Source organism: Brachypodium distachyon, chromosome 4 (genome assembly GCF_000005505.3).
Source record: "Brachypodium distachyon strain Bd21 chromosome 4, Brachypodium_distachyon_v3.0, whole genome shotgun sequence".
In the NCBI taxonomy this organism is placed as follows: domain Eukaryota; kingdom Viridiplantae; phylum Streptophyta; class Magnoliopsida; order Poales; family Poaceae; genus Brachypodium; species Brachypodium distachyon.
In genome coordinates this window covers 1,151,609-1,170,334 of record NC_016134.3, presented here as the reverse complement: position 1 = coordinate 1,170,334, position 18,726 = coordinate 1,151,609, and the positions used below count along the sequence as shown (strand labels likewise).

Genomic DNA, 18,726 nt, shown 5'->3' with positions numbered 1-18,726 from the left:
TTCTGCATGAACGTACAGTATTTTAATACGAACAGAAATTCTCTGGTAGTACTAGTACAGTTATTTTGAGAATTAAAAGGTACCATGTGGTATTTTCACCCTTCTAATGTGCATTTTCACTTTTCAGACCAAACAAACCCTGCATTAAAATTGTTTAAAATAACACCTTTTTTTCTTTTTGAGCTGTTAAAACAACACTTTGACAGTTCAAAACATTTACTCGGTTTTATCTCAGCGTGGTATTGCTACTACCTATGTTCTTACAAAGTATAATATGTGTTCTACCTCCCTCCTAAGTCGAACTTTGTACTGTAGAAAATAAGTAAACTATGAAAGATATATATCACGAAAGATTTAATAAAATTATTTTAGATTTTTAGATGTTGGTAGATTTTTCGATAATTTTGGTTAAACTTTAAGAAGTTTGATTAGGACAATGACAGAACATCCTCCATTTAGTATCAGCAGAAGTACGATCTTGTTTCAGCACTATAATTGTTTTCCTCTGATTAACATGAGAACTTTTAGCCTAGCAAACGCTTGAAACTCCTTTTTATTGAACTTTTTCTTTTCCCCAAAAAAGAAAGGAGCGTCACGCCCAAGCACAAGATCAGAGAAACCATTCGGAATCACAACTGCTCACTGCTTCTAAGTTCAGCCAGTCCCCTATTTCTTGGCTACATCATAACAGGATTCCTCTGAGATTACATTATACAGAACCACAAAACACAAACAAAAGGGGGTTAAGCAGTCACAACGCTACCTGAAGAATCCAACTGCAGCACTGCAATTTTAGCCCTCAAACAAGTTACAATAAATCATCACAGGCCAAAAGCCTTCTCGAATCGGTTGAATCGGTCGTCTTTTGTTTTCCAGATCCGGGCGGAAATTAAGCTGTTTCCCGCGAAACTCCTGCGTTCGGCATGGTGCATCATCGGTCGCACCAGACCACCAAAAACATCACAAAGGGTTCGAAAGTTATCAGTGACAGCTACTGCACATTCAGCTCTGCAAGAGAAACACGAAGCAGTTGTGTGCGATGCAGAGGCCGGGTGGTTAGCCGTCCTTCTCGGGGGGGGGGCTCGGGGGGGGGGGGGGGGGGGGGGTTCAGGCGTCAATGGAGAGGTGTTCCTTGTGCTTGGCCACCTTGGCTTGCAGCTTCTCCAGCTTGGCGCTCACGCTCCTGTGCCGCTCGCTCATCTTCCCTTCTTCGGTGCTGCACATCTGGAGCTTCATCTTCAGGTTGAACATCCTCTGCACCCGTGCTGCCCACCCATCCTTCCCAGGCGCGGCGCAGCCGAGCTTCCGAATGTCCTGCCGCATGCCGGAGCACTCCCTCTCGAGCTCCGCCAGCCGCTGACGCATGCTATCCATGCCGGCCCTGAGAGCCTGGTTCTCCCTCACTGCCGCCCCAGTGACCCAGCCTGCACCGGCTTCGCCGGACGTTGTGGTGGCGCCGCTGCAGCGCAGGGGAAGTGACGATCCTTCCAGGTTGTCAGAGACCATAAGACACCCGGCGATGGATGTCCTCAGCTGGAGCTGCTCGAAGAAGAGGACCTGCACCACCACACGCAGCGGCAGGCGCTCGTTCTGTGCGGCGTGGGTGCACGCCTCCAGGGAGAGCTTCTGGCAGTCGATCAGCCGGCAGAGCTGCTCACGCTCTGATTCCGGTAGACAAGAATGCGCCTGCCAGCATTGCAGGAAAAGATTAAACAACATGAATGATGGTAAAGTTCAGATTTGTGAGCCAAGTGGCTAAAACAAGTGCAGATGCGTCTTCAAATCTTTGGTGCAAGAACTTAACTGTCAATGTAGGAATAATAAGTATGGACAAGGTTTACCTTTAAATATACATCAATGGCACGGTAAAGACCATCATCCAGCGGCCGAGCATATTCAGGCAAAGCAGCTGCAAGAGACTGGAATTTCGGTGGCCTCAGATTGATATCTGGTGCAATCTCTGCAAGGTAGCCATCGATGAGCTTAGCAACAGCGGTGATCGGTGCCAATGAAGGAGAATCCATCACATCATCCAAGCATGGTGAGCCACCGCCCATCGACTGTTCCATTGCCAAGAAGTGATCAAGGATCCTGCGCACACATTCAACATTGTATAGTGTGTCCATGGTGTATGAGAAATTCGGCAGCAGTAGATCCTCCAATGTGGCTTTATCCAATTGCATGCCAACCCTTTTCTCCAAGTTGGAAATGCAAGCTCGGTTCACTTTCAGAATCATGGAAGTTCGAAGCAGCCACAACAAAACATTTGTCGATACTAGACCTCTCTGAAGAGGCAGCATCCCGTCAATGTCCTCAAGCAAATGCCTTTGTTCTTCTTCGGATAGGCTAGCAGCAGTAGTCAGGGGCACCAGTCCCGTACTTTGACGCCTATTCAATCCTGGGAGGCACTTCCTGGCGTAGTATGTGAGTGAACCCGCAATGATCTCCTCTTTGGTGCCTCTCGACTCCATAGTGGAAATAAGCCTCTTGTATGTAGGGAAGCTCAAGGATGAAGCATCATCATACCACCAATCTGAGCTGCAGTTCCCGAGCTTCGCGCCCGTGCTTATACCATTCCACAATATACTGCCCCCAGGGATATGCATCACACCGTGTTCTGAGACTGGCCAGCCAAAGAGATCTGGATCAATGCTAGCCTTGGCAGCTAGCGATTCAACACATCTCTTTGCAATGTGAAGGTTTTCGGCATGAGGGAGAAGGGCATCGCATGCCTTAAGTGCTTCAAGGGAATCTTTCCAGCTGCGGAGGACTACTTGGTTAAAGAACGTTTCTGTCTGATTGATGAGGTTATCCTCGGCTGTTTCTTCTGTCATCTGGAGATATTCAGCGGCGCATCTAAGGTGGACAACATTTGCTGGGGAGAGTTCTACCTTCACACCATAACAGAACCTTGCCACTAACTCGAATGATTTTGCACCCCCGGGGATGTCGGATAATTTGATGATACATTCATCTTGGTCTGGACTCTCCTCAATCAGCCTTCCCAGGATGTCACTCTTTGAAAGCAGAGGGAACTGCAAGGAGATAAAAAGCATTTAGAAGAAAAGGATAGCTTGTAAAGGTCAACACCACACTCTTGAGTGTGGAGAGAAATAGCTTGTAAATGCTACTTTTCTTTTGGATAATCACCCTGTAGATGTGTAACTGTAAGAACAACTATGCTGACTAGAGCCCCATCTAAGAATTAATTCAACTAAATATAAGAATACTCCCCAAAAAAAACTAAGTGAAAGAAAGGTAAATATGTTGTTTATTCTACAAGCGGATTTACATAACAGCCTAAACACACGTGCAAGGTGAGTTACATACATGTTGCTTCTTATCACCACAAATTTGCAGTTAACTGGATTTACAAGCAAATAAGTACCTTATGAAGGTGGAAAGACATGTCCCCAACCTCAACAATAATGTCGCTGGGAAGTCCGGTTGTACAGAACCTGCAAGGTCCACAAGTACATTGTTTCATTTTTTGGCACAGCCTGATCATGAATTATCTCCTTAAACAAAGCAGCACTACTTCTGCCTAAGTTGTAAAAGAATCAGAAGCTTGCTGCAGTCTAAAGGACAAAAGAAAATCACACCAAGATGGTTGTACTATCCGTCTCAGACTAAAACACGATGATCCAATAAAAACTAAAACAAGGTACCAACTCTTTTGTAGCATTTTAAGAGCGTATTTGCTTGGACAACATCAAAGTATGTGCTGCCAATCAAAGTTGTTGGAACATGTGAGAGGAATGCAACATTAAGGGAACTCATTAGTTTGGAGTTCCCAAATGTTGTGTACTCTGGTAAAAGTAACTCCACTCTTCCATTTGTGATTTACAAAAATAACTCTACTGATCTACTCTTCCATTTTTTATATAAAAATAACTCTAACTCTGATATAATTTTTTGGTTGTGCGCAATTCCAAAAGCTAGATCTTATTTCTTCCCAAGAAGATCTTGGGTTCCTCCTAAATCCATCATGGATACATATCACAAGTGCTACCAAACTGAAGTACAAAAGTACATAAAGAAAACATGCACACAGTCTAGCATTTCAACTTCACTGAACCTTAAAAGCGGTCTGCACTGCACATGAACCGTAGAGCTTCCAAAACCACAAGAAGCTAAGCGGCCGAACAAGAAGCAGCAATGTGGAGGCCCAACTAACAGCAGAGCAAGAAAAAAAAAACATCACAGTACAAAGGAAGAGGGAAAGGAAGAAACAAAGATCCTTGAGTTCCTGTGCCCCTAAATCGCCCATTTGGAACACATTCCTCTTCTTTTTTCCAACTTCAGAAAAGTAACCGGCAGCAAGGAACAGGACAAGGACGCCCAATTCTTTAATTTCGGCATGAGACAGAAATCTCAAGGGGGGGGGAAAAAAGAAATAAAACGCGGGGGGCATCATACCATGCTTGGCCTCGCCTGGTGAACGCGTCCGGCTTGGAGTTGGAGTTGGAGCCCAGCTTCACGGAACCCATCCTGGGAGAGAAAGGAACGGATCGTAACGGATCTGACTTCACCGGCTCCAATCCAAATCCTGCCCCGAGCGAGTGCGGCCGCGTGAAATGCGTGAAGCGGCCGAAGGTCAGGAAAGATTCTCGGGATTTGGGGGGCAATGGGGAGTTGTTGTTTGAGTTGAGCAACAATGGAGAAGGAAGGGGGCGCAAGGACAGGTCACAGCTTTGTGTGCCAGGCGGAGGAGGAGGAAAGGCAACAATGAGAAAGGAACGGAGAGTCCAAGAAAATCGAGAAGCTAGAAGGAAACCGTCGGCGGCCGGCCACTGCAGCTCAGCTGGGGACAAGGAGGGCAGTGAGATTTGTCTGGAGGTGCATCATGGTCATGGAGTATGGATGGAGTGGAGCGGGTCTGCCGAGAGTCTGGGGCTCAGTGCACTGACGACTGATGAGAGTGAGCGAGATACTGAGATATCCTTGCTCTCTTGATTTCGATGGAGTGGGCAATTTAAGTGTGGGGGACCCTGATGTTAAGCCTTACTACTAGCGTCCAGTGCACTGGTACTACAGTACAGATCCGAAGGATTATCTACCCTGAAGGTGTGATCAAATCAGTCACATGTGTGTGTGCATCATTTGATACTCTCTGTCTTTTTTTTTTCATCATTTCATACCCGTTCTATACCCCCGAATTTCGGTCTTGTACACGTGATGATGATTGTCGGAACTTTGCCAAAAGCCAAAAGGTAGGACCAGGCACACAAGGTGATTAGACTCTCCTAGCTTAAACAAACCTGGGGGATTTCGAATGGATGCTACAGGGATCAGACTGTTCTTCTCTTTTCTCAGAGCATCTCTAGCTCCCCAAACTCATTAGAAAGAAAGAAATGTCATTTCAGAACGCAAACTTTTCCTTTTTGTTTCGGAGGAAGAGAAGTCAGAAAGAAAAGTCTGACTTCCGAAAGAGGCCTCCGATGGAGATACACCCTGGGGCCAGGGCCAGGCGAAGAGCACCTGCCCTCTCTGACCAGGTTTTCGACGAACCAGTAGCAGAAATAGTTGGCTCAAATTAGCAACCAGCTCTTTGGGACTGCAGAAGAAGCAGCATTGCCAAGAAGCTTTTTTTTTACAGCGATTTGCCAAGAAGCTTTGCTTGCAGCCAGGAGTGGCAGGGGACAAGATTTGGAAGAAAACAAAGTTAGAGAAAGCTGGAGACGGAACGGACACTCGCTTGCCGTTTAGTCCACGCCGTAGACCAAAAGATCCCATCTTTTGTCATTTGCAGCGCCTCCCGATGCAATCCCACACGCAGCTGAGAGATTCCTGCACTGCAAACGCAAGACAGAAAAGAGAAAGGAACGCCCACCCCTTTCTGTCAGTAGTAATGTCCGGCTGACAGCATCTGCCCCACATCACAGCTCTCTCTCTTTTTGAACTCTGTTCTCCTTTCTATGTGTCTCTGAGAAGAAAACAGACATTTTCCTCTCCTTTGATTCTCCCTTGGTTAAAATTCAGAGAGGTGGGAAAAAGATACTGCTCCAGCTCAAATCCGTCGCAAGCGTCCTTTGGTTCTCGCATGTCCCTTTGAAGGAAAAGCCCCGACAGATGGAATGTCACTAGCTCTGTACAAAGGAAAAGCCGGTAGTAGTGATAATACACACCAATGAATCTCTACACATGCAGCAAGAGGGCTATTATTTGGTGCCAAATACATTCTGCTCGGCAAGTCCAGATCCAACACAAAAAGGCTAACAGAACCGGTAATTTCGGCAGGGGGGCAATGTACCACATTGTGAAGAAAATTCCAGTCTGCCAATTATCACATGAAATGACCAGCCACCTATTAAGAAGATTCCAGTCTCCAGAGAAGATCATATGGTCTATTTATTGGTTTTCTTCTGATCACCCCACATCTCTACAATGCGGGAATCAAACATCAGTTGGTCCTCCTCGGCAAACAAACCGATGACGAGGGAGAACGGAACGAGCTTGGAGATGCAACAGACTGCCAGCACTCGGAAAACGAGACACGTCTGGGCAAGTTTGTGCTACTTGGTTCCGAACCAGCTTCCATGGAGTGAAATAACGAAACAGCATTGTCATCAACTCAGATGGCTGTCACTGGAGCAGCAATTAGTTTGCACTGGACTGCGGTACGCATTTACATACAACAGGTTCAGAGGAAAACTGAAGCTGCATCAGTTCTGCAGCAGCAGCAGCTCCCAAAGAGATGATGCCTCAACCTCGAATGATCTGCATGTGAGCATGAAAGGCATTAAGGATTTGCTGCAGCAGAAAGCATAGTTATTATATAATTCTGTAATGCCCCTTTCCAAGACAACTTGCTCGATAACAAGCATCCATGTTGAAAATGTGTGTTTCTAGTTTACACGTGTTTCTGCGGTTCACTCATCAATGTGAACACAACTATTTGTAGTGGTTCTACATATTCCATTAAAACATAAGCGACTAATGTAAGTATGCAAGAGAATAACTAAACAAAGAAGGAATGGAATCTCAACTGAAAAATTGCAAAAAGAAACAGACAAACACATAACATAAGTACTTACCAATTTTGCTGAACTTCTGTTTTTCAAGGTCAGCATTGCTGCTTCAGCGAAGGCTTGTGCAGCTACAGCATCAGCTTCTGCAGCCTCCGCTTCTCTTACTGCGGCTTCAGCTTCTGCCATGATAGCGTCTGCCTCTGCAACTGCACGGGCAGCTGCAGCTGCAGCCTCTTCGGCAGTCATGTTTCTCATCCGTGCCAGTTCAGCATCTACTTGAGATTTAGTTTGGGCTACCAAACCATCCCTCTCTACCCTCTCCAATCTCTCTACCCTCTCCGCTCTCTCTACCCTCTCTGATCTCTCCACCCTCTCTGCTCTATCTACCTTGTTGGGCTCCTTTTGTATATCTTCAAGCAGCAGCATTTTAGAGCTTCGCCCTTCTAGAAAAGATGAGCTAGGGGCTATCCTGTACTTCCGATGCACCTAAAATTATTAAATATTAGTAACGGATGAATGGCCTATGGTTTATAGTACTGTTAATAAGAGTGACCTATATCTCTCTAGATTCACAGATACACATTGTCTTGGCTTAAATAGAAAGACCATCATGTTTCATGGTTTTAGGATCCTTACATGACAACAGAAGATATGTATAACTAAGCAAAATTCTAGGTGGTCAGGAAAATAATCTTAAGCATAAAAAAGACGCCATTTGCACAAAAAAGATCCAGAAACAAGTATATAGTTTGTTTGTTTTTTGAAATATAATCTGGCATTTTGGACCCAACTTGCAAACTCTACAAGTACTCCGCTAGAGATGTTATGGCATGGAATAGAAGCAAGTATAACAGAGTAGACGAGTAAATGCCAATGCCCGGCGAATAGTTTCAGGAACTGAGTGTGCTCATGAATGTGTGATTTTTGGAAGAAGACTGTAGGAGAGGCGCGATTGCCACCCGACAGTATATATATGTAATTTTCGTAAGGTGAGGCACCAGAATGCGACCCTAAGGGATCGAACCCTGGTGGGCAGCCAGCATACCTTGCTGGGCTAACCACCCGAGCTGAGCTCGGTTCTCTGAACCTGTGATTGGCTCAGTGCATTTCTAGGGCACTATTATCAAGTACAGTAATCCATAAAATGTCAAACCCAGATATATTATGTCTTGGTGCATACAGAACATATAATATGTCCAACATCCTAATTCAATTCAACAGAGCTTCATCAGAATTCATTTATAAATTGCAACACTGATACCATGTGACATTTCAGTACCTTTGCTACTTAATACCAGTGCAGCTTTAGTTTCACCTTCTTTACATAACATGTCATTGTACAAATTACTTGTCATTAATATGAATACACACTAATATAATTACAAGACAGGAATGAATATTACCTTAATTAATTTCCCAGTTGCTGTCAGCTCATTAAGTTTTGCAGACAGTACATGGTCAAAATCGGCAGGTGGCCAGTATTGCTCCTACATGAGAAATCAGGTTAAGAAAGGTGCCATCTACCTAGGAAATTAGATCCAACTAAAACTCTGTCACATTGAATTGGAATTTTGTAGCAACTGATTATCATGAGATGATCTAAGCGTGTCTACGTTTACCAAAGAATTTTGTGCAGCATACCTGAATAGTTACCAGGATTGTATACAATGATCACCAACGTAAATGGGTTGTATTTTATTTCATGAAAATTCTACGAATAGATACTGAAGAAGTGTGTGAATCAATTAGCATCCAGTCCCCATGATGTTCGTGGGTTGATGGCACATGTATATATGCATACTGGTGGATGATATATATTGATATTACTATATATTTGGACCAACAAATAAGATAAACAAAGGAGTGCCGTTCAGAAGTTATATAGGAAACGAGTCATATGGCAGCCTGTTAGGCGTGAGTTCAGAAACTCAACATTTGTGAAGGATCCTTTGTTCAGATCTTCATATTCCATAGTCATGAAAATAAAAACCATAAACAGAAGAAACATACAAACCTCGATGTAATTAGAAACGGCTGTTTTATATGACCCTGTAGGCTCATTCAAGCTCTTCACGGCCTCCAAAATGATATTCTCTAGCCTGCAGGAAACCATCATAAAGGTACACAACAACAGTCATAAACCCTTGTGGTTTTCTGTTCATGATATTGGCATGACAAAGAACATGAAGCCAGAGGTCACTGGTCAACACCAGACTACTAGATCGAACGGGGACACCAACCTGGAAAGGGACTTCTTCGCCGAACCCGTCGCGAGAGGCATCACGTCGGCAACGTCATCGTCGCCGTCAGAAGTGATCGCGGCCAGTGCCGTCGAGGGGCCCTCCTGCTTCGGAGCAGACCTCGGCTTCTTAGCGGTGGGCGCCGTCCTCGCCTTATCGTTGCGAGAGCCCGACGCGTTCACTGTGACGTTCATGTTCCGCCACTTGTCCTGCAGCCAGCGGCGCCAGGACCGGCAAGCACGCGCACAGAATCATCACCATCATTCATCATCGATCAGAGCGCACCTCGGGCGATCAGAGGCTTCCCTCCCTAAAAAGCAGTGGCAAGTCACAGCGAAACGAACCTTGAGGTCAACGTTGGAGCGGTAGCGCAGGACGCTGCTGAACTCGGGGTCCTTGAGTATGGTGCGCCATTTCCCGGCGCCGTGCTTGTTGATCCCGGCCTTGAGCGCCGCCTCCTCCTCGGCCGTCCACTTCTGCTTCGGCGCCCCCATCACAGGCCCGCCCGCCCGCCCCTAGGCTGCTGCTATCGCCTCCCTCCCCGCTCCTCCTTCCTCGACACCGACGCCCTGCTGCCAACCAAATCAGAAGGGCGGATCCAGGCGAGGGCGCGCGCCGCCCGAAATCCGCGGAGGTCGATCCGCTCGGGCTTAAGCAAGCAAGCAAACGCAATCGCTGAATCGACGAGTACAAGTCTAGAACGTTCGTGTACGTACCTCGGAAACCAACGGGCTGCGGACGCGGCGATGGGCGCGCGCGTGTGCGGGTGCGCGAGAGGCGGAGGGGGCGGCGGCGGGTCGGATCGGATCGGAGCTTGGGTAGGGCAGAGCTCCGGAGCGCGAGGGGGGATGAGACGAGGCAGTAAGTACCGTGCGGCGGGGCAAGGGACGGTGGAGAGGAGAAGTCGCTTCTCTGTGAAGGAGCCGAGGAGGATATGGATTTTTGACTGGATTCGTTCGATCTGATCCTCGAAACCAAACAAACTTTTCAGGACGTGTACGTTGCTGTCAAAAAAAAAAACTCAGGACATGTACAAATAGGCCAAAGTCAGTATTTTTTTTAACAATGTCACGTATCATGCATGAAATACATGAGCATTCTCGTAACTTAAAAGATGACCTCTTTTGATTGTCAAATTCCCAATAAATCATGTACTCAATCATTCATGCAATATAAAACTATAATACAAATGTAGCGATATTTATGAGTTTTTAAGTTGGATTTGAAGTTGACCTCCCGGTAACATTTGTATATTTTCTCAGTTTTATATGCTCTTGTATAAAATGATGCTCCCCGCTGGTAAGAGATAAGAGATACGTGGAAACACGCACTAGACTTTTCTCCTAACTTCCCGCCGCTCTTCTCTGGAGTTCCTACGGTCCTGCTGTTCTTTGGTTGGCTAGTGCCATCGAAGTCACCTGCTCCCCTTCCCCTCTCCTTGCGCGCGCTGGCCGGAGTGAGAGAGGAAGGGGAGTATGCGTGTTTGTAGTTCCAGCTCGTAAGTTATTGTTCTTATCTGCCACGATGCCCTGGATGGCCTCCGCCTTTTCCGATCGTCTTCTCTGTCTAGGTGGACGAACTTGATGGGAGAAGCCATCTTCTCCAGCCGGCTCCTCTTCTGCCTCTCTCCCTCTCCAATAAAAGCTCTGCTTCGTCTCTCTGCAGATCGATTCCCCCTTTCTCCTCTCTTCCTTGCCAGAGATCCATGTCGACTTCTTGCAAATCTGGATGCTTGGCCTTTGGTTCGTGGACTGATCTGGCTGTTGAGAATGTCAGTGGAGAGGGCTGCCCACCTGCCGTTGTGGCTGTGTGGTTTTTCTTGTCAGCTTGGGAAACCAAGCAGGCCAGCCTGCGGCTTTGTGGTTAGCGGCTTTGGCCAAATCTCGAAGGCCAACAGTTGGAATGTGATTGCTATGCATCTTCAGATGTTGATGAGGAGCTCAAAGTTTGGAGACTTTTACTCTGTTGGTAGCTATTGTGTGCTCAAACTTCAGTTTTGCTACGTTTATGTTATCATTTTCATTCTGAAGTTTGGAACTAGGGGTGCTATGTGCGTCATTTCAGAGTGTGTTTTTTTCACTTTGGAGATTAGAACAGTTGATGATCTTGCTAAAGTTGGAGGTTCTTACTCGTTCGGGTTGATTCACCGATGGCAGGTGAGAGAGCCATTGTTGTTGATCCCCAGATCCAACGAGTGAGGAAGTTTTAGATTGAGCTTGGTGTTGTGTCTTCGAGATCTACAACTCAATCTTTTGCTACCTCTCGTGCACCTACCCGCTCGATTGCCGGAAGAGTCGTTGGCGCTAGGCTTGCACAAAAGAGTCATTTGAATATTTCAACCATGGCTGCGCGTCAGGCTCCTATCATCTGGCCCGCCATCAGCCTATGGTTGTAATTTTCGCCGACTTTAGCTTTAGACTCAGTGTTCTTGTTTTCGGATCGTGCAAAGCTGCACTTGTGTATGCTCTCCTCGTGAGCGGTTTGTAATCCCCTATGTTTCATATCTCTCCGTCCCATATTAAGTGACGTTATATTACATGTATCTAAACACTTTTTGGGTAAATTTGAGTCACGTAATATGGGAGTGAGTGAGTATATATTATCTTCCAAAAAAAAAGAAAACAAAAATAAGAGAGGAAAACTAATGGGCCGCGGCCCAGCAGCGGCGCGCAGGAATTGACTCCAGACCTTCCTACCGATGGGAAGACAGCGGCGATCTCCCGCCGGAGAGCAGTCGGTCCAGTCAGTCGAACCCGACTCAAGGACTGTGACGAGGTCCCGGTCGACGGCGGCGGCTGGATCTGTCACCTCGCGCCAGTCAGAGATGGCACCGACCGTCACGCAGGAGGAGCCATCGACGGCCAGCAAGAGGCCACGTATCTCCTCTGCACCACGCCGTCGGCGTCGTGGCATCACCGGCGCTGATGGCGGCGCACGGGTGGTGACTCCAGCTTCAACTGTCGGAGTGGAAGAGGTGGAGGTCGTGCCGCCGAGGTCAGTTGCTCCCGCGGCAAGTGACCCCATGGTGGCTGCTACTGCCTTTGTACCCAACTCTCCCGTCCGTATGCCGTATCTGGTGGAGTATGATTCCAAGGGACAGCCACTCCCCGAACCATCGGTTTCGCAAGACCCAGAGTTATCCAGAGCCTACCTAAATGCCTACCAACAATACTACGAGAGGATAGGTTCGTTTTTCAGTCCCCTGATTCCTCTGTGTACTGTCCATTGGAAAATGTCTAAAGTCCTCGGTAGCTTGAAAGTTCGGGTCATCATATAACATCCATACTTCTTTATTTGTACATCTCAGTTCAAGTTAAAATGTTCCTTTCTACCCGCAAAAAAAAAATGTTCCTTTCAAATGTGCCAATTAGTGCGTGCTATAAATCACAAGTTCAAAATTCAAAAGGGTTTGCTTTAAAAATCTATGGAATAAACATGGCTTGTATCTCCTTAATGTAGGAACGCACTAGCCACGTACCAATATTGCTTACAATTTTTGTAACTTATTCATGTATAGATTTCAGAAACATGCATGCCTTTCCTTGTCGACAGTATTGACCTTGTCATATCATGAAACAACAATTTGGTAGTTAAGCTAGGAATGAGTGTATTGTTGACACCACATCAATAAGCACATATTGGATTACTGCTTTTCAATCATACTACTAAGAATTTTACAAGTAGGTTTGAACAATTTTGCAAACTTGGTTGGAGTTGACCGGATATCCTTGCGACGCCAACAGAGTCACTGCAGGGTTCATCATGACAGGGGCTTTTGCTCACCAGCTTGTAGAAAATAGTTTAGTGCACCAGCTTGCAGCAGTTCAGTCACCAATTAGAGCATCTCCACTCGTCCCCCCTATATTTCATCCGGCGTATGGCCATATGGGGAGGCGCCGGCGCAACAATTTATTTGGGGTGGAACCGCCACCCAGCCGCACCCCCAAAAATCAATCCCCCAAATTTAGTTTGTGTCACTGATAGTGGTGGCCCGCGCTGCTTTTCAGCTTCAGCCAGCGCCACCGCTAGCCCCCCTGTGAGAAGGGAGTTAATAGGGGGCGCCGGCTAAATTGATGCGGCAGGTCGGCTACTTTTTGATTTTGCGGGGGCGGACTGGGTCAGTTTTTTGGCGCCGGCGCCCCCATAACCTGTTTGGGGGGCCTTTAGGGGGCGCGGCTGGAGATGCTCTTACACCAGCAGCTCAAGGTTGATATTTGCAGCTGTAAAGAACCCCAAGTTCTCTGTCCCGGCCTCCATATTACCCGTTACCTAATGGGTTACTGGTAACAGCCATATTGCTCGTTACCTATGTGTGAATTGGATGAACCGCGAGTTTTATTCATCGGTATAGGCTTGCATATATATAGGACAAAAGAACAACCATCGGTGTTTACGTAAACTTCGTCCTTTTTTCACCTTGGTTTTTTTATTGTGCATGTACAGGTCAACTATTGAAGCTTCCGACATTGGACAAAGACACCGCTATTGATTCAATACCTATTCAAGATTGCTGCAGACACAATCCTGAAAGCTTCAAAGTTTGTTTTGGGGCTCTCTGCATATATTGGTACATAAGATTCTTGTATTTAGTTCTGCTACATAATCTGTTGTTGTTTTCTAACACATGTCATATGCAGATGATGTGTTACTAAGACAAAGCTCAGGAATTTTGATGGAGTGGAATGAGGACAAAGGAACCATTTTAACATCTGCGCATCTCTTTTGCTCAAGGCCTCCAAACGTGGATGTGTGGTTAGGTGGACAAGAGTATGCTCGAGATGCTGAGGTAAGTTTTTCAAAATAAAAAAGTAGTATCTTCCTTTAAAAGATCAATTTATTGGTGTTAGCTTTAAGCACAGTTTGATGCCCATATTGAATAATAAAGAAATTTCAACCCAAAGTGAGAGACATTTCTTATGGTGTACTCCCTCTGTCCCTAAAAAAGAGTCATTCTCGCTTCCCAAAAAGTCAACGACTTTTTGCTTTGACCAAATATATTTAACAATATATTAATATTTATGATACATGATTGGTATCATTAGGTAGATCGTTGAATGTACTTTCATAATAAACTTGTTTGGAGATATAAATGTTGCACGCATTTGCTACAAACCTAGTCAAAGTTGAGAAAGTTAGACCAGCACGGCTCCCATAGCGACTCTTTTTCTGAGATGAGGGAGTGGATAGCTAAAAAACAATATCTCTGTAAGATAATCTGCTGCACTCTCCACCTTTTGCAGCTGCTGCATCCCACTCGTGCTGCAGCAGCAGGAAAAGAAGGCCTGCTGCTCACCCACCTTTTGCAGCACACTCCAATTACCCTGGCAGCAGCAGGGAATTGGCAAAGTTGCACACAAGTCCCTGCTGTCCTATCTAGCCTGCTGCACCTTCCTCCACCTTTGCAGCAGCTCACTCAGTTTTCGCTGCGGCAGAGAGTTGGCAAAGTTGGCAATAGGTCAACTTTGCTGTCCCCTCTATCTACTGTAACAATAAGGGCCAGCCAGTAGTGGCTGTGGTACTAGCAGTAGTAATAGTTGACTAGAGTTGTATAAATATCAGTCTGTTAGTAATGAAAAGCAGTTCAGTTTGCTGCACTTGCAGACTTGTGTTCATGTGAGTGTGCTCTCTGTGCTCACCCTATTCTTCTACCACCTACAGCTGAGTGTTGTGTGAGGGTGCTGGTCAGCTAATCAGTCACCCGTGGGGCAGATCAAGGGCCAACAATCTCTCTTTCCTTCTCTAGATGCTTTAGTTGTAAATTTAATAGATCATGTTGTGTATTTCTGGAAAGGTACTTTCTCAAAGAAGATAACGTTATGTCTTTTTCGACTTTTGTTCTAGGTCCGTGTTCAGTTATTGCATATCGATGATGTTGAAGTGAGGGGTCAATTGATTTATTTAGATGAGCAATATGGTTTTGCTCTGATCAGTGTACCTATGGATCCAGCAGAAACGTTACCTCGTTTTTGCAATGAACTGATATTTTCCGAGGACATTTTCCTCCTTGGAAGAGACAGGTGGGATTTGCAGATAGAGAATTGCAAAGTGATGAACAAAGGTGCAGGCTCGTATCAGCATCACCATTACATGTACTTTGATGCTGTTGTCTCAGGGGTACGATTCCTCCCTGTTTTGAGATTAAGTTATTTGCTTTCTTTTTTATTTTGATTTGCACGCCTACATATGCTGTTTTCTAATATTAACAACACAAATATTGTAGTGTTGTTTTGGAGGGGCAGTAATCAACTTGGAAGGAGTTGTTATTGGATTGATAGCTAGTGCCATTGAATTTATACCTTCTTCAACCATTCTCAAATGCTTGCATCTTTGGAGGACATTCAAGTATGTTTCTCTTTTGATTCTATTGTTCTATAATTGCTCACCCTCTTTGAAGATAAGCCTTCTGTTAGTTCATGGTTTGTAAAAGGATAGTTGGTCCTGTGCTGTTTTTATGCCTTATACTACACAGCCACTTTAACTGGTCATGTAGTTTTTAAATATTGGCTTGCAGAGCATAGAGTCTAAACATAAAAATATACTTATATTTTCTCTTTATTTTACCAAAAGGTACCGTGTCAGGTCATCGTCAACACTAAAGTTAGGATGAAACTGTGTTTCATCGTCACCATATTGACCGAGCAAGCTCTAAAACCTTGTAGGAGGTCATTTGAACCAGTTTTTATAAGTTTCTTTTTCTTTGGTTGGGACTGAGTGATTAAATCACAAGACACTTTGAACTTTTTAGGCTTATATTCAAGATCCAATTTTCCGGTTCTGTGTTGTACACACTTCTGTTTGTAACTTTTGACTACTTGGTTGGAAATGTTTGCTGTCATTTGCCTACTTTGGTATCTAATAAATAATTATTTGGTATAGTTGTATCCCCCGTATCCATCTTGGGATGAAGTTGTTTGGCATCAAATGTCTGAACCTTAAGAGTAAAGAGAAGATATCTCGAAAGTACCATATTGATGCTGGTCTTATCGTCCTAGAGGTATTGATTGTCCATCCATGAGTATTTATTTTCATTGTTATGCGTAAGGTAATTTATTTCCATTGAAGCGCAGGTGTCAGGAGGATCGAATGCCGAGACTCATGGTGTTAGGATTGGTGATACTGTGAACAGAGAATGCATTGCTACTGCAATTCAGGTATGTGTGCATTAAAGATTTGTTATGTTCCCTACAAATATTATGAATAGAAGTCATGTTTCATGCATATTATCTTGCTCTATGATGATGACATATGTTACTTGTTGCTGTTTTAGTTGGAGAATATGTTGCTGGATACATGCAAGGGCTATTTGGAAAAAGGAATTGGCTGCGATTCCGACAAGGATGTAGTGTTAGTGGTAAGTTCTCTTTTAGAAACTCCCAAGTCAAGATCTCACCTTGTAGACAATGTCAATGTCCTAAATGACTTGCATTTTTGTGATCGGATGGAGTATTTTGATAGGAGCACATAGAAATCGGTAATGCACATACCTGAACCATGATCTGGTGTATCAATCTCCTTTTAACTATTATTTGTATTACTGTTACTTTTCACTTTTATATCTGTGCTAGTGGCTCAGGCTTTCATCTCTATCATACACCAATTTGCTTGTAACTTTGGCTCTGTGGTTGTTGCGTCTTTGGGATTGAAATAATCTTATTCCAGTTGGTTATCAGCCGCACTAAGAATTTTATTTTATTTTATATTTGTAGCTTGACGTGTTCAACACCACCAAACGCCTCCCTGGCAGAATACACTTAACTGCAAAACTGTCTCGTGGTGTTGAAATCATTGAAAGAGGTATGCATCTCATTTCAACTCCAGCCCGATCTCTAGCCCAGTAAAGAAAGAAAAAAAAAGACCAATCAGCATTGTAGTTAGCCTTTTCTTTTTGGCTGACGCTCCAGCACATGGCACTCATGTGCAGTCAAGTGAAGTTCAATTGTTATGTGGGATTTGTTCTGTTTTTATCTTGCAGTTCGAATTTCTGTATATCTTGGTTACGCTTTATTTTGAGAACAAGCATGGTAGGGCTTCGGTTTCTATGATTGGCTTACAGATAGATTATACGTCTAACAAATATAGTTCACTGTTTATCTGTATGCGCATCCGCCTCGATTCTAACAAATAGTTTACTGTTTAGGCAAATACGGAGTTTCTATGAAAACATGCTCTACCTTGATTTGACAAAGCTGGCCCAGGCAAGTTAATTTTCCTGCATTATTATAACTGTTCCATCACATCTTTTAGTGCTTTGCCGTCTTTTATGTATGCCAGTTAGTTGGCTCTGGCAAAAAAATTCTTACTTTGAGAAAAGGTTTATCTTTTAAATGCATGGATTGAGTCAAGTGATAAAATTTGAGGATGAAGAGTGAAGCTCAAGTGAGAGGTGTGTTGAGAGAGGAAACGAACAGGGCCTGACCGGGCCAACTCGCCAGTAGCCACCGACTTTGCTGGCGGGCCTTGGACTGGTCATGGCCCCGTGGTGCCTTGCCCATTTTGGGTTGATTTGATAGGCGTTTCCCTTCTTGATTTGCGCGCCTTTTCGTGAATCATTCCATGTACTTATGTTTTGTGACCTGCAAAACAATGTTCTCCAAATACATGTGGTGCCTGGTTAATAGTAAATGCGTATATGATTAAGTTTGCCATTTTTGTTCTTTTTGTAACCTAATTAATTGGCGGTCGGATTTGATCGATAAGGACCGCCCACAGACGTCTGGCTCGGATGGTGTGCACAGAGGACACAAGAAATTATACTAGTTCGGGCTATAGCTGCAAATTTTTGACCCTCAGGATACGCTCTGATACTACTTAGTTTAACAAAATGAATTAAAATTTTAAAATAACATAACTTTTTGAAAAACTAGTTCAGGTCACATGTCAAAAATTTGCAGCTCTAGTTCGGGCAGAAAGTCCCTACGTCCATCCAATTGAGGCTACTTTAGTGGCACTTGGGGTTTGCAGTAGGTGTTACAGACGGGCGAGAGAGGGACCAGGTCCCAAGTCTCCCGGGTATGAATGAAGTGGGGAGTTGAAGTGCTTTTGAGTATTATTTTCAAATGTAAAACGACAACACTTTCACATCCATGAAGTAAAAAATATATCATACAATTTCATTACATGCTTTCAATTTTGAACGCTCTTTCGTTGCTGCTACTCAATTTCACTCATGTTAACTGAAAATTCCCGCAAAAACGTAGGGCCATCATCTATTTTTTGTAGAGCGAGAGACAATAATTTCAGAATGTGATTTTCAGAGAGGAATTGAGGTAACTTATGGTGTGATTCCATGCAATTTCAGATTGAATTCCTGTACCCTATTCCGTGCCAGCCATACGAAATTCAAAATGAATTTCAGAATACTACAACCAAAGTCGGTGCCAAACAAGCTAGTAAGATTCCAAAGAAACCAAACTTTTTGGCAACTTTCAGAGGCTCCCATAATTTTACCAGGACAACTATGGACACGATCAGAACGTATCCTAAATCCACGTCCAATTTCAATCTGCAACAGTCAA

At 44.6% G+C, this 18,726-nt stretch overlaps 3 protein-coding genes across 6 annotated transcripts; 1 reads left to right on the top strand and 2 right to left on the bottom strand.

The window, feature by feature from the left end:
* Nucleotides 1-617: 617 nt before the first annotated feature.
* LOC100830152 (BTB/POZ domain-containing protein At1g30440) lies at nucleotides 618-5,941 on the bottom strand. The gene is made up of 4 exons (XM_003577379.4): nucleotides 4,420-5,941; nucleotides 3,389-3,458; nucleotides 1,842-3,035; nucleotides 618-1,686 (listed from the first exon to the last, which is right to left on the bottom strand). Exons 1-4 carry the CDS (start codon nucleotides 4,488-4,490, stop codon nucleotides 1,108-1,110), a joined length of 1,914 nt encoding a protein of 637 aa, XP_003577427.1. The 5' UTR covers nucleotides 4,491-5,941; the 3' UTR covers nucleotides 618-1,107.
* A 198-nt stretch (nucleotides 5,942-6,139) lies between these two features.
* LOC100828330 (single myb histone 5) lies at nucleotides 6,140-10,131 on the bottom strand. Its single transcript, XM_010238722.3, has 7 exons — nucleotides 9,928-10,131; nucleotides 9,556-9,780; nucleotides 9,212-9,420; nucleotides 8,986-9,070; nucleotides 8,375-8,458; nucleotides 7,038-7,457; nucleotides 6,140-6,720 (listed from the first exon to the last, which is right to left on the bottom strand). Exons 2-7 carry the CDS (start codon nucleotides 9,703-9,705, stop codon nucleotides 6,706-6,708), a joined length of 963 nt encoding a protein of 320 aa, XP_010237024.1. The 5' UTR covers nucleotides 9,706-9,780; nucleotides 9,928-10,131; the 3' UTR covers nucleotides 6,140-6,705.
* A 1,729-nt stretch (nucleotides 10,132-11,860) lies between these two features.
* Nucleotides 11,861-18,644, top strand: LOC100842807. Of its 4 annotated transcripts, none has more exons than XM_010238721.3 (11): nucleotides 11,861-12,396; nucleotides 13,655-13,778; nucleotides 13,849-13,997; nucleotides 15,053-15,325; nucleotides 15,432-15,553; nucleotides 16,088-16,205; nucleotides 16,279-16,362; nucleotides 16,479-16,562; nucleotides 16,918-17,005; nucleotides 17,349-17,406; nucleotides 18,510-18,644. In XM_010238721.3, exons 3-10 carry the CDS (start codon nucleotides 13,884-13,886, stop codon nucleotides 17,390-17,392), a joined length of 927 nt encoding a protein of 308 aa, XP_010237023.1. In that variant the 5' UTR covers nucleotides 11,861-12,396; nucleotides 13,655-13,778; nucleotides 13,849-13,883; the 3' UTR covers nucleotides 17,393-17,406; nucleotides 18,510-18,644. The 4 variants fall into 4 exon arrangements, with proteins under 4 accessions (XP_010237023.1, XP_024310176.1, XP_014758668.1 ...); XM_024454408.1 differs by lacking the exon at nucleotides 18,510-18,644 and adding an exon at nucleotides 17,555-17,860; XM_014903182.2 differs by lacking the exon at nucleotides 18,510-18,644 and adding an exon at nucleotides 17,523-17,860.
* The last annotated feature ends 82 nt before the right edge of the window (nucleotides 18,645-18,726 follow it).

Bases quoted from the DNA above. Each gene is read 5' to 3' on its own strand.
- LOC100830152 (XM_003577379.4), bottom strand. From the start codon at position 4,490: ATGGGTTCCGTGAAGCTGGGCTCCAACTCCAACTCCAAGCCGGACGCG. The intron at 3,036-3,388 runs GTACTTATTTGC...ATCTCCTTGCAG, and splicing joins TGTCTTTCCACCTTCATAAG to TTCCCTCTGCTTTCAAAGAG. The intron at 1,687-1,841 runs GTAAACCTTGTC...CAATGCTGGCAG, and splicing joins CCATTGATGTATATTTAAAG to GCGCATTCTTGTCTACCGGA.
- LOC100828330 (XM_010238722.3), bottom strand. From the start codon at position 9,705: ATGGGGGCGCCGAAGCAGAAGTGGACGGCCGAGGAGGAGGCGGCGCTC. The intron at 9,071-9,211 runs GTTGGTGTCCCC...GGTTTCCTGCAG, and splicing joins GCGAAGAAGTCCCTTTCCAG to GCTAGAGAATATCATTTTGG. The intron at 7,458-8,374 runs GTAATATTCATT...TAATAATTTTAG, and splicing joins CAACTGGGAAATTAATTAAG to GTGCATCGGAAGTACAGGAT.
- LOC100842807 (XM_010238721.3), top strand. From the start codon at position 13,884: ATGGAGTGGAATGAGGACAAAGGAACCATTTTAACATCTGCGCATCTC. The intron at 15,554-16,087 runs GTATGTTTCTCT...TATTTGGTATAG, and splicing joins CATCTTTGGAGGACATTCAA to TTGTATCCCCCGTATCCATC. The intron at 17,006-17,348 runs GTATGCATCTCA...TTTACTGTTTAG, and splicing joins TGTTGAAATCATTGAAAGAG to GCAAATACGGAGTTTCTATG.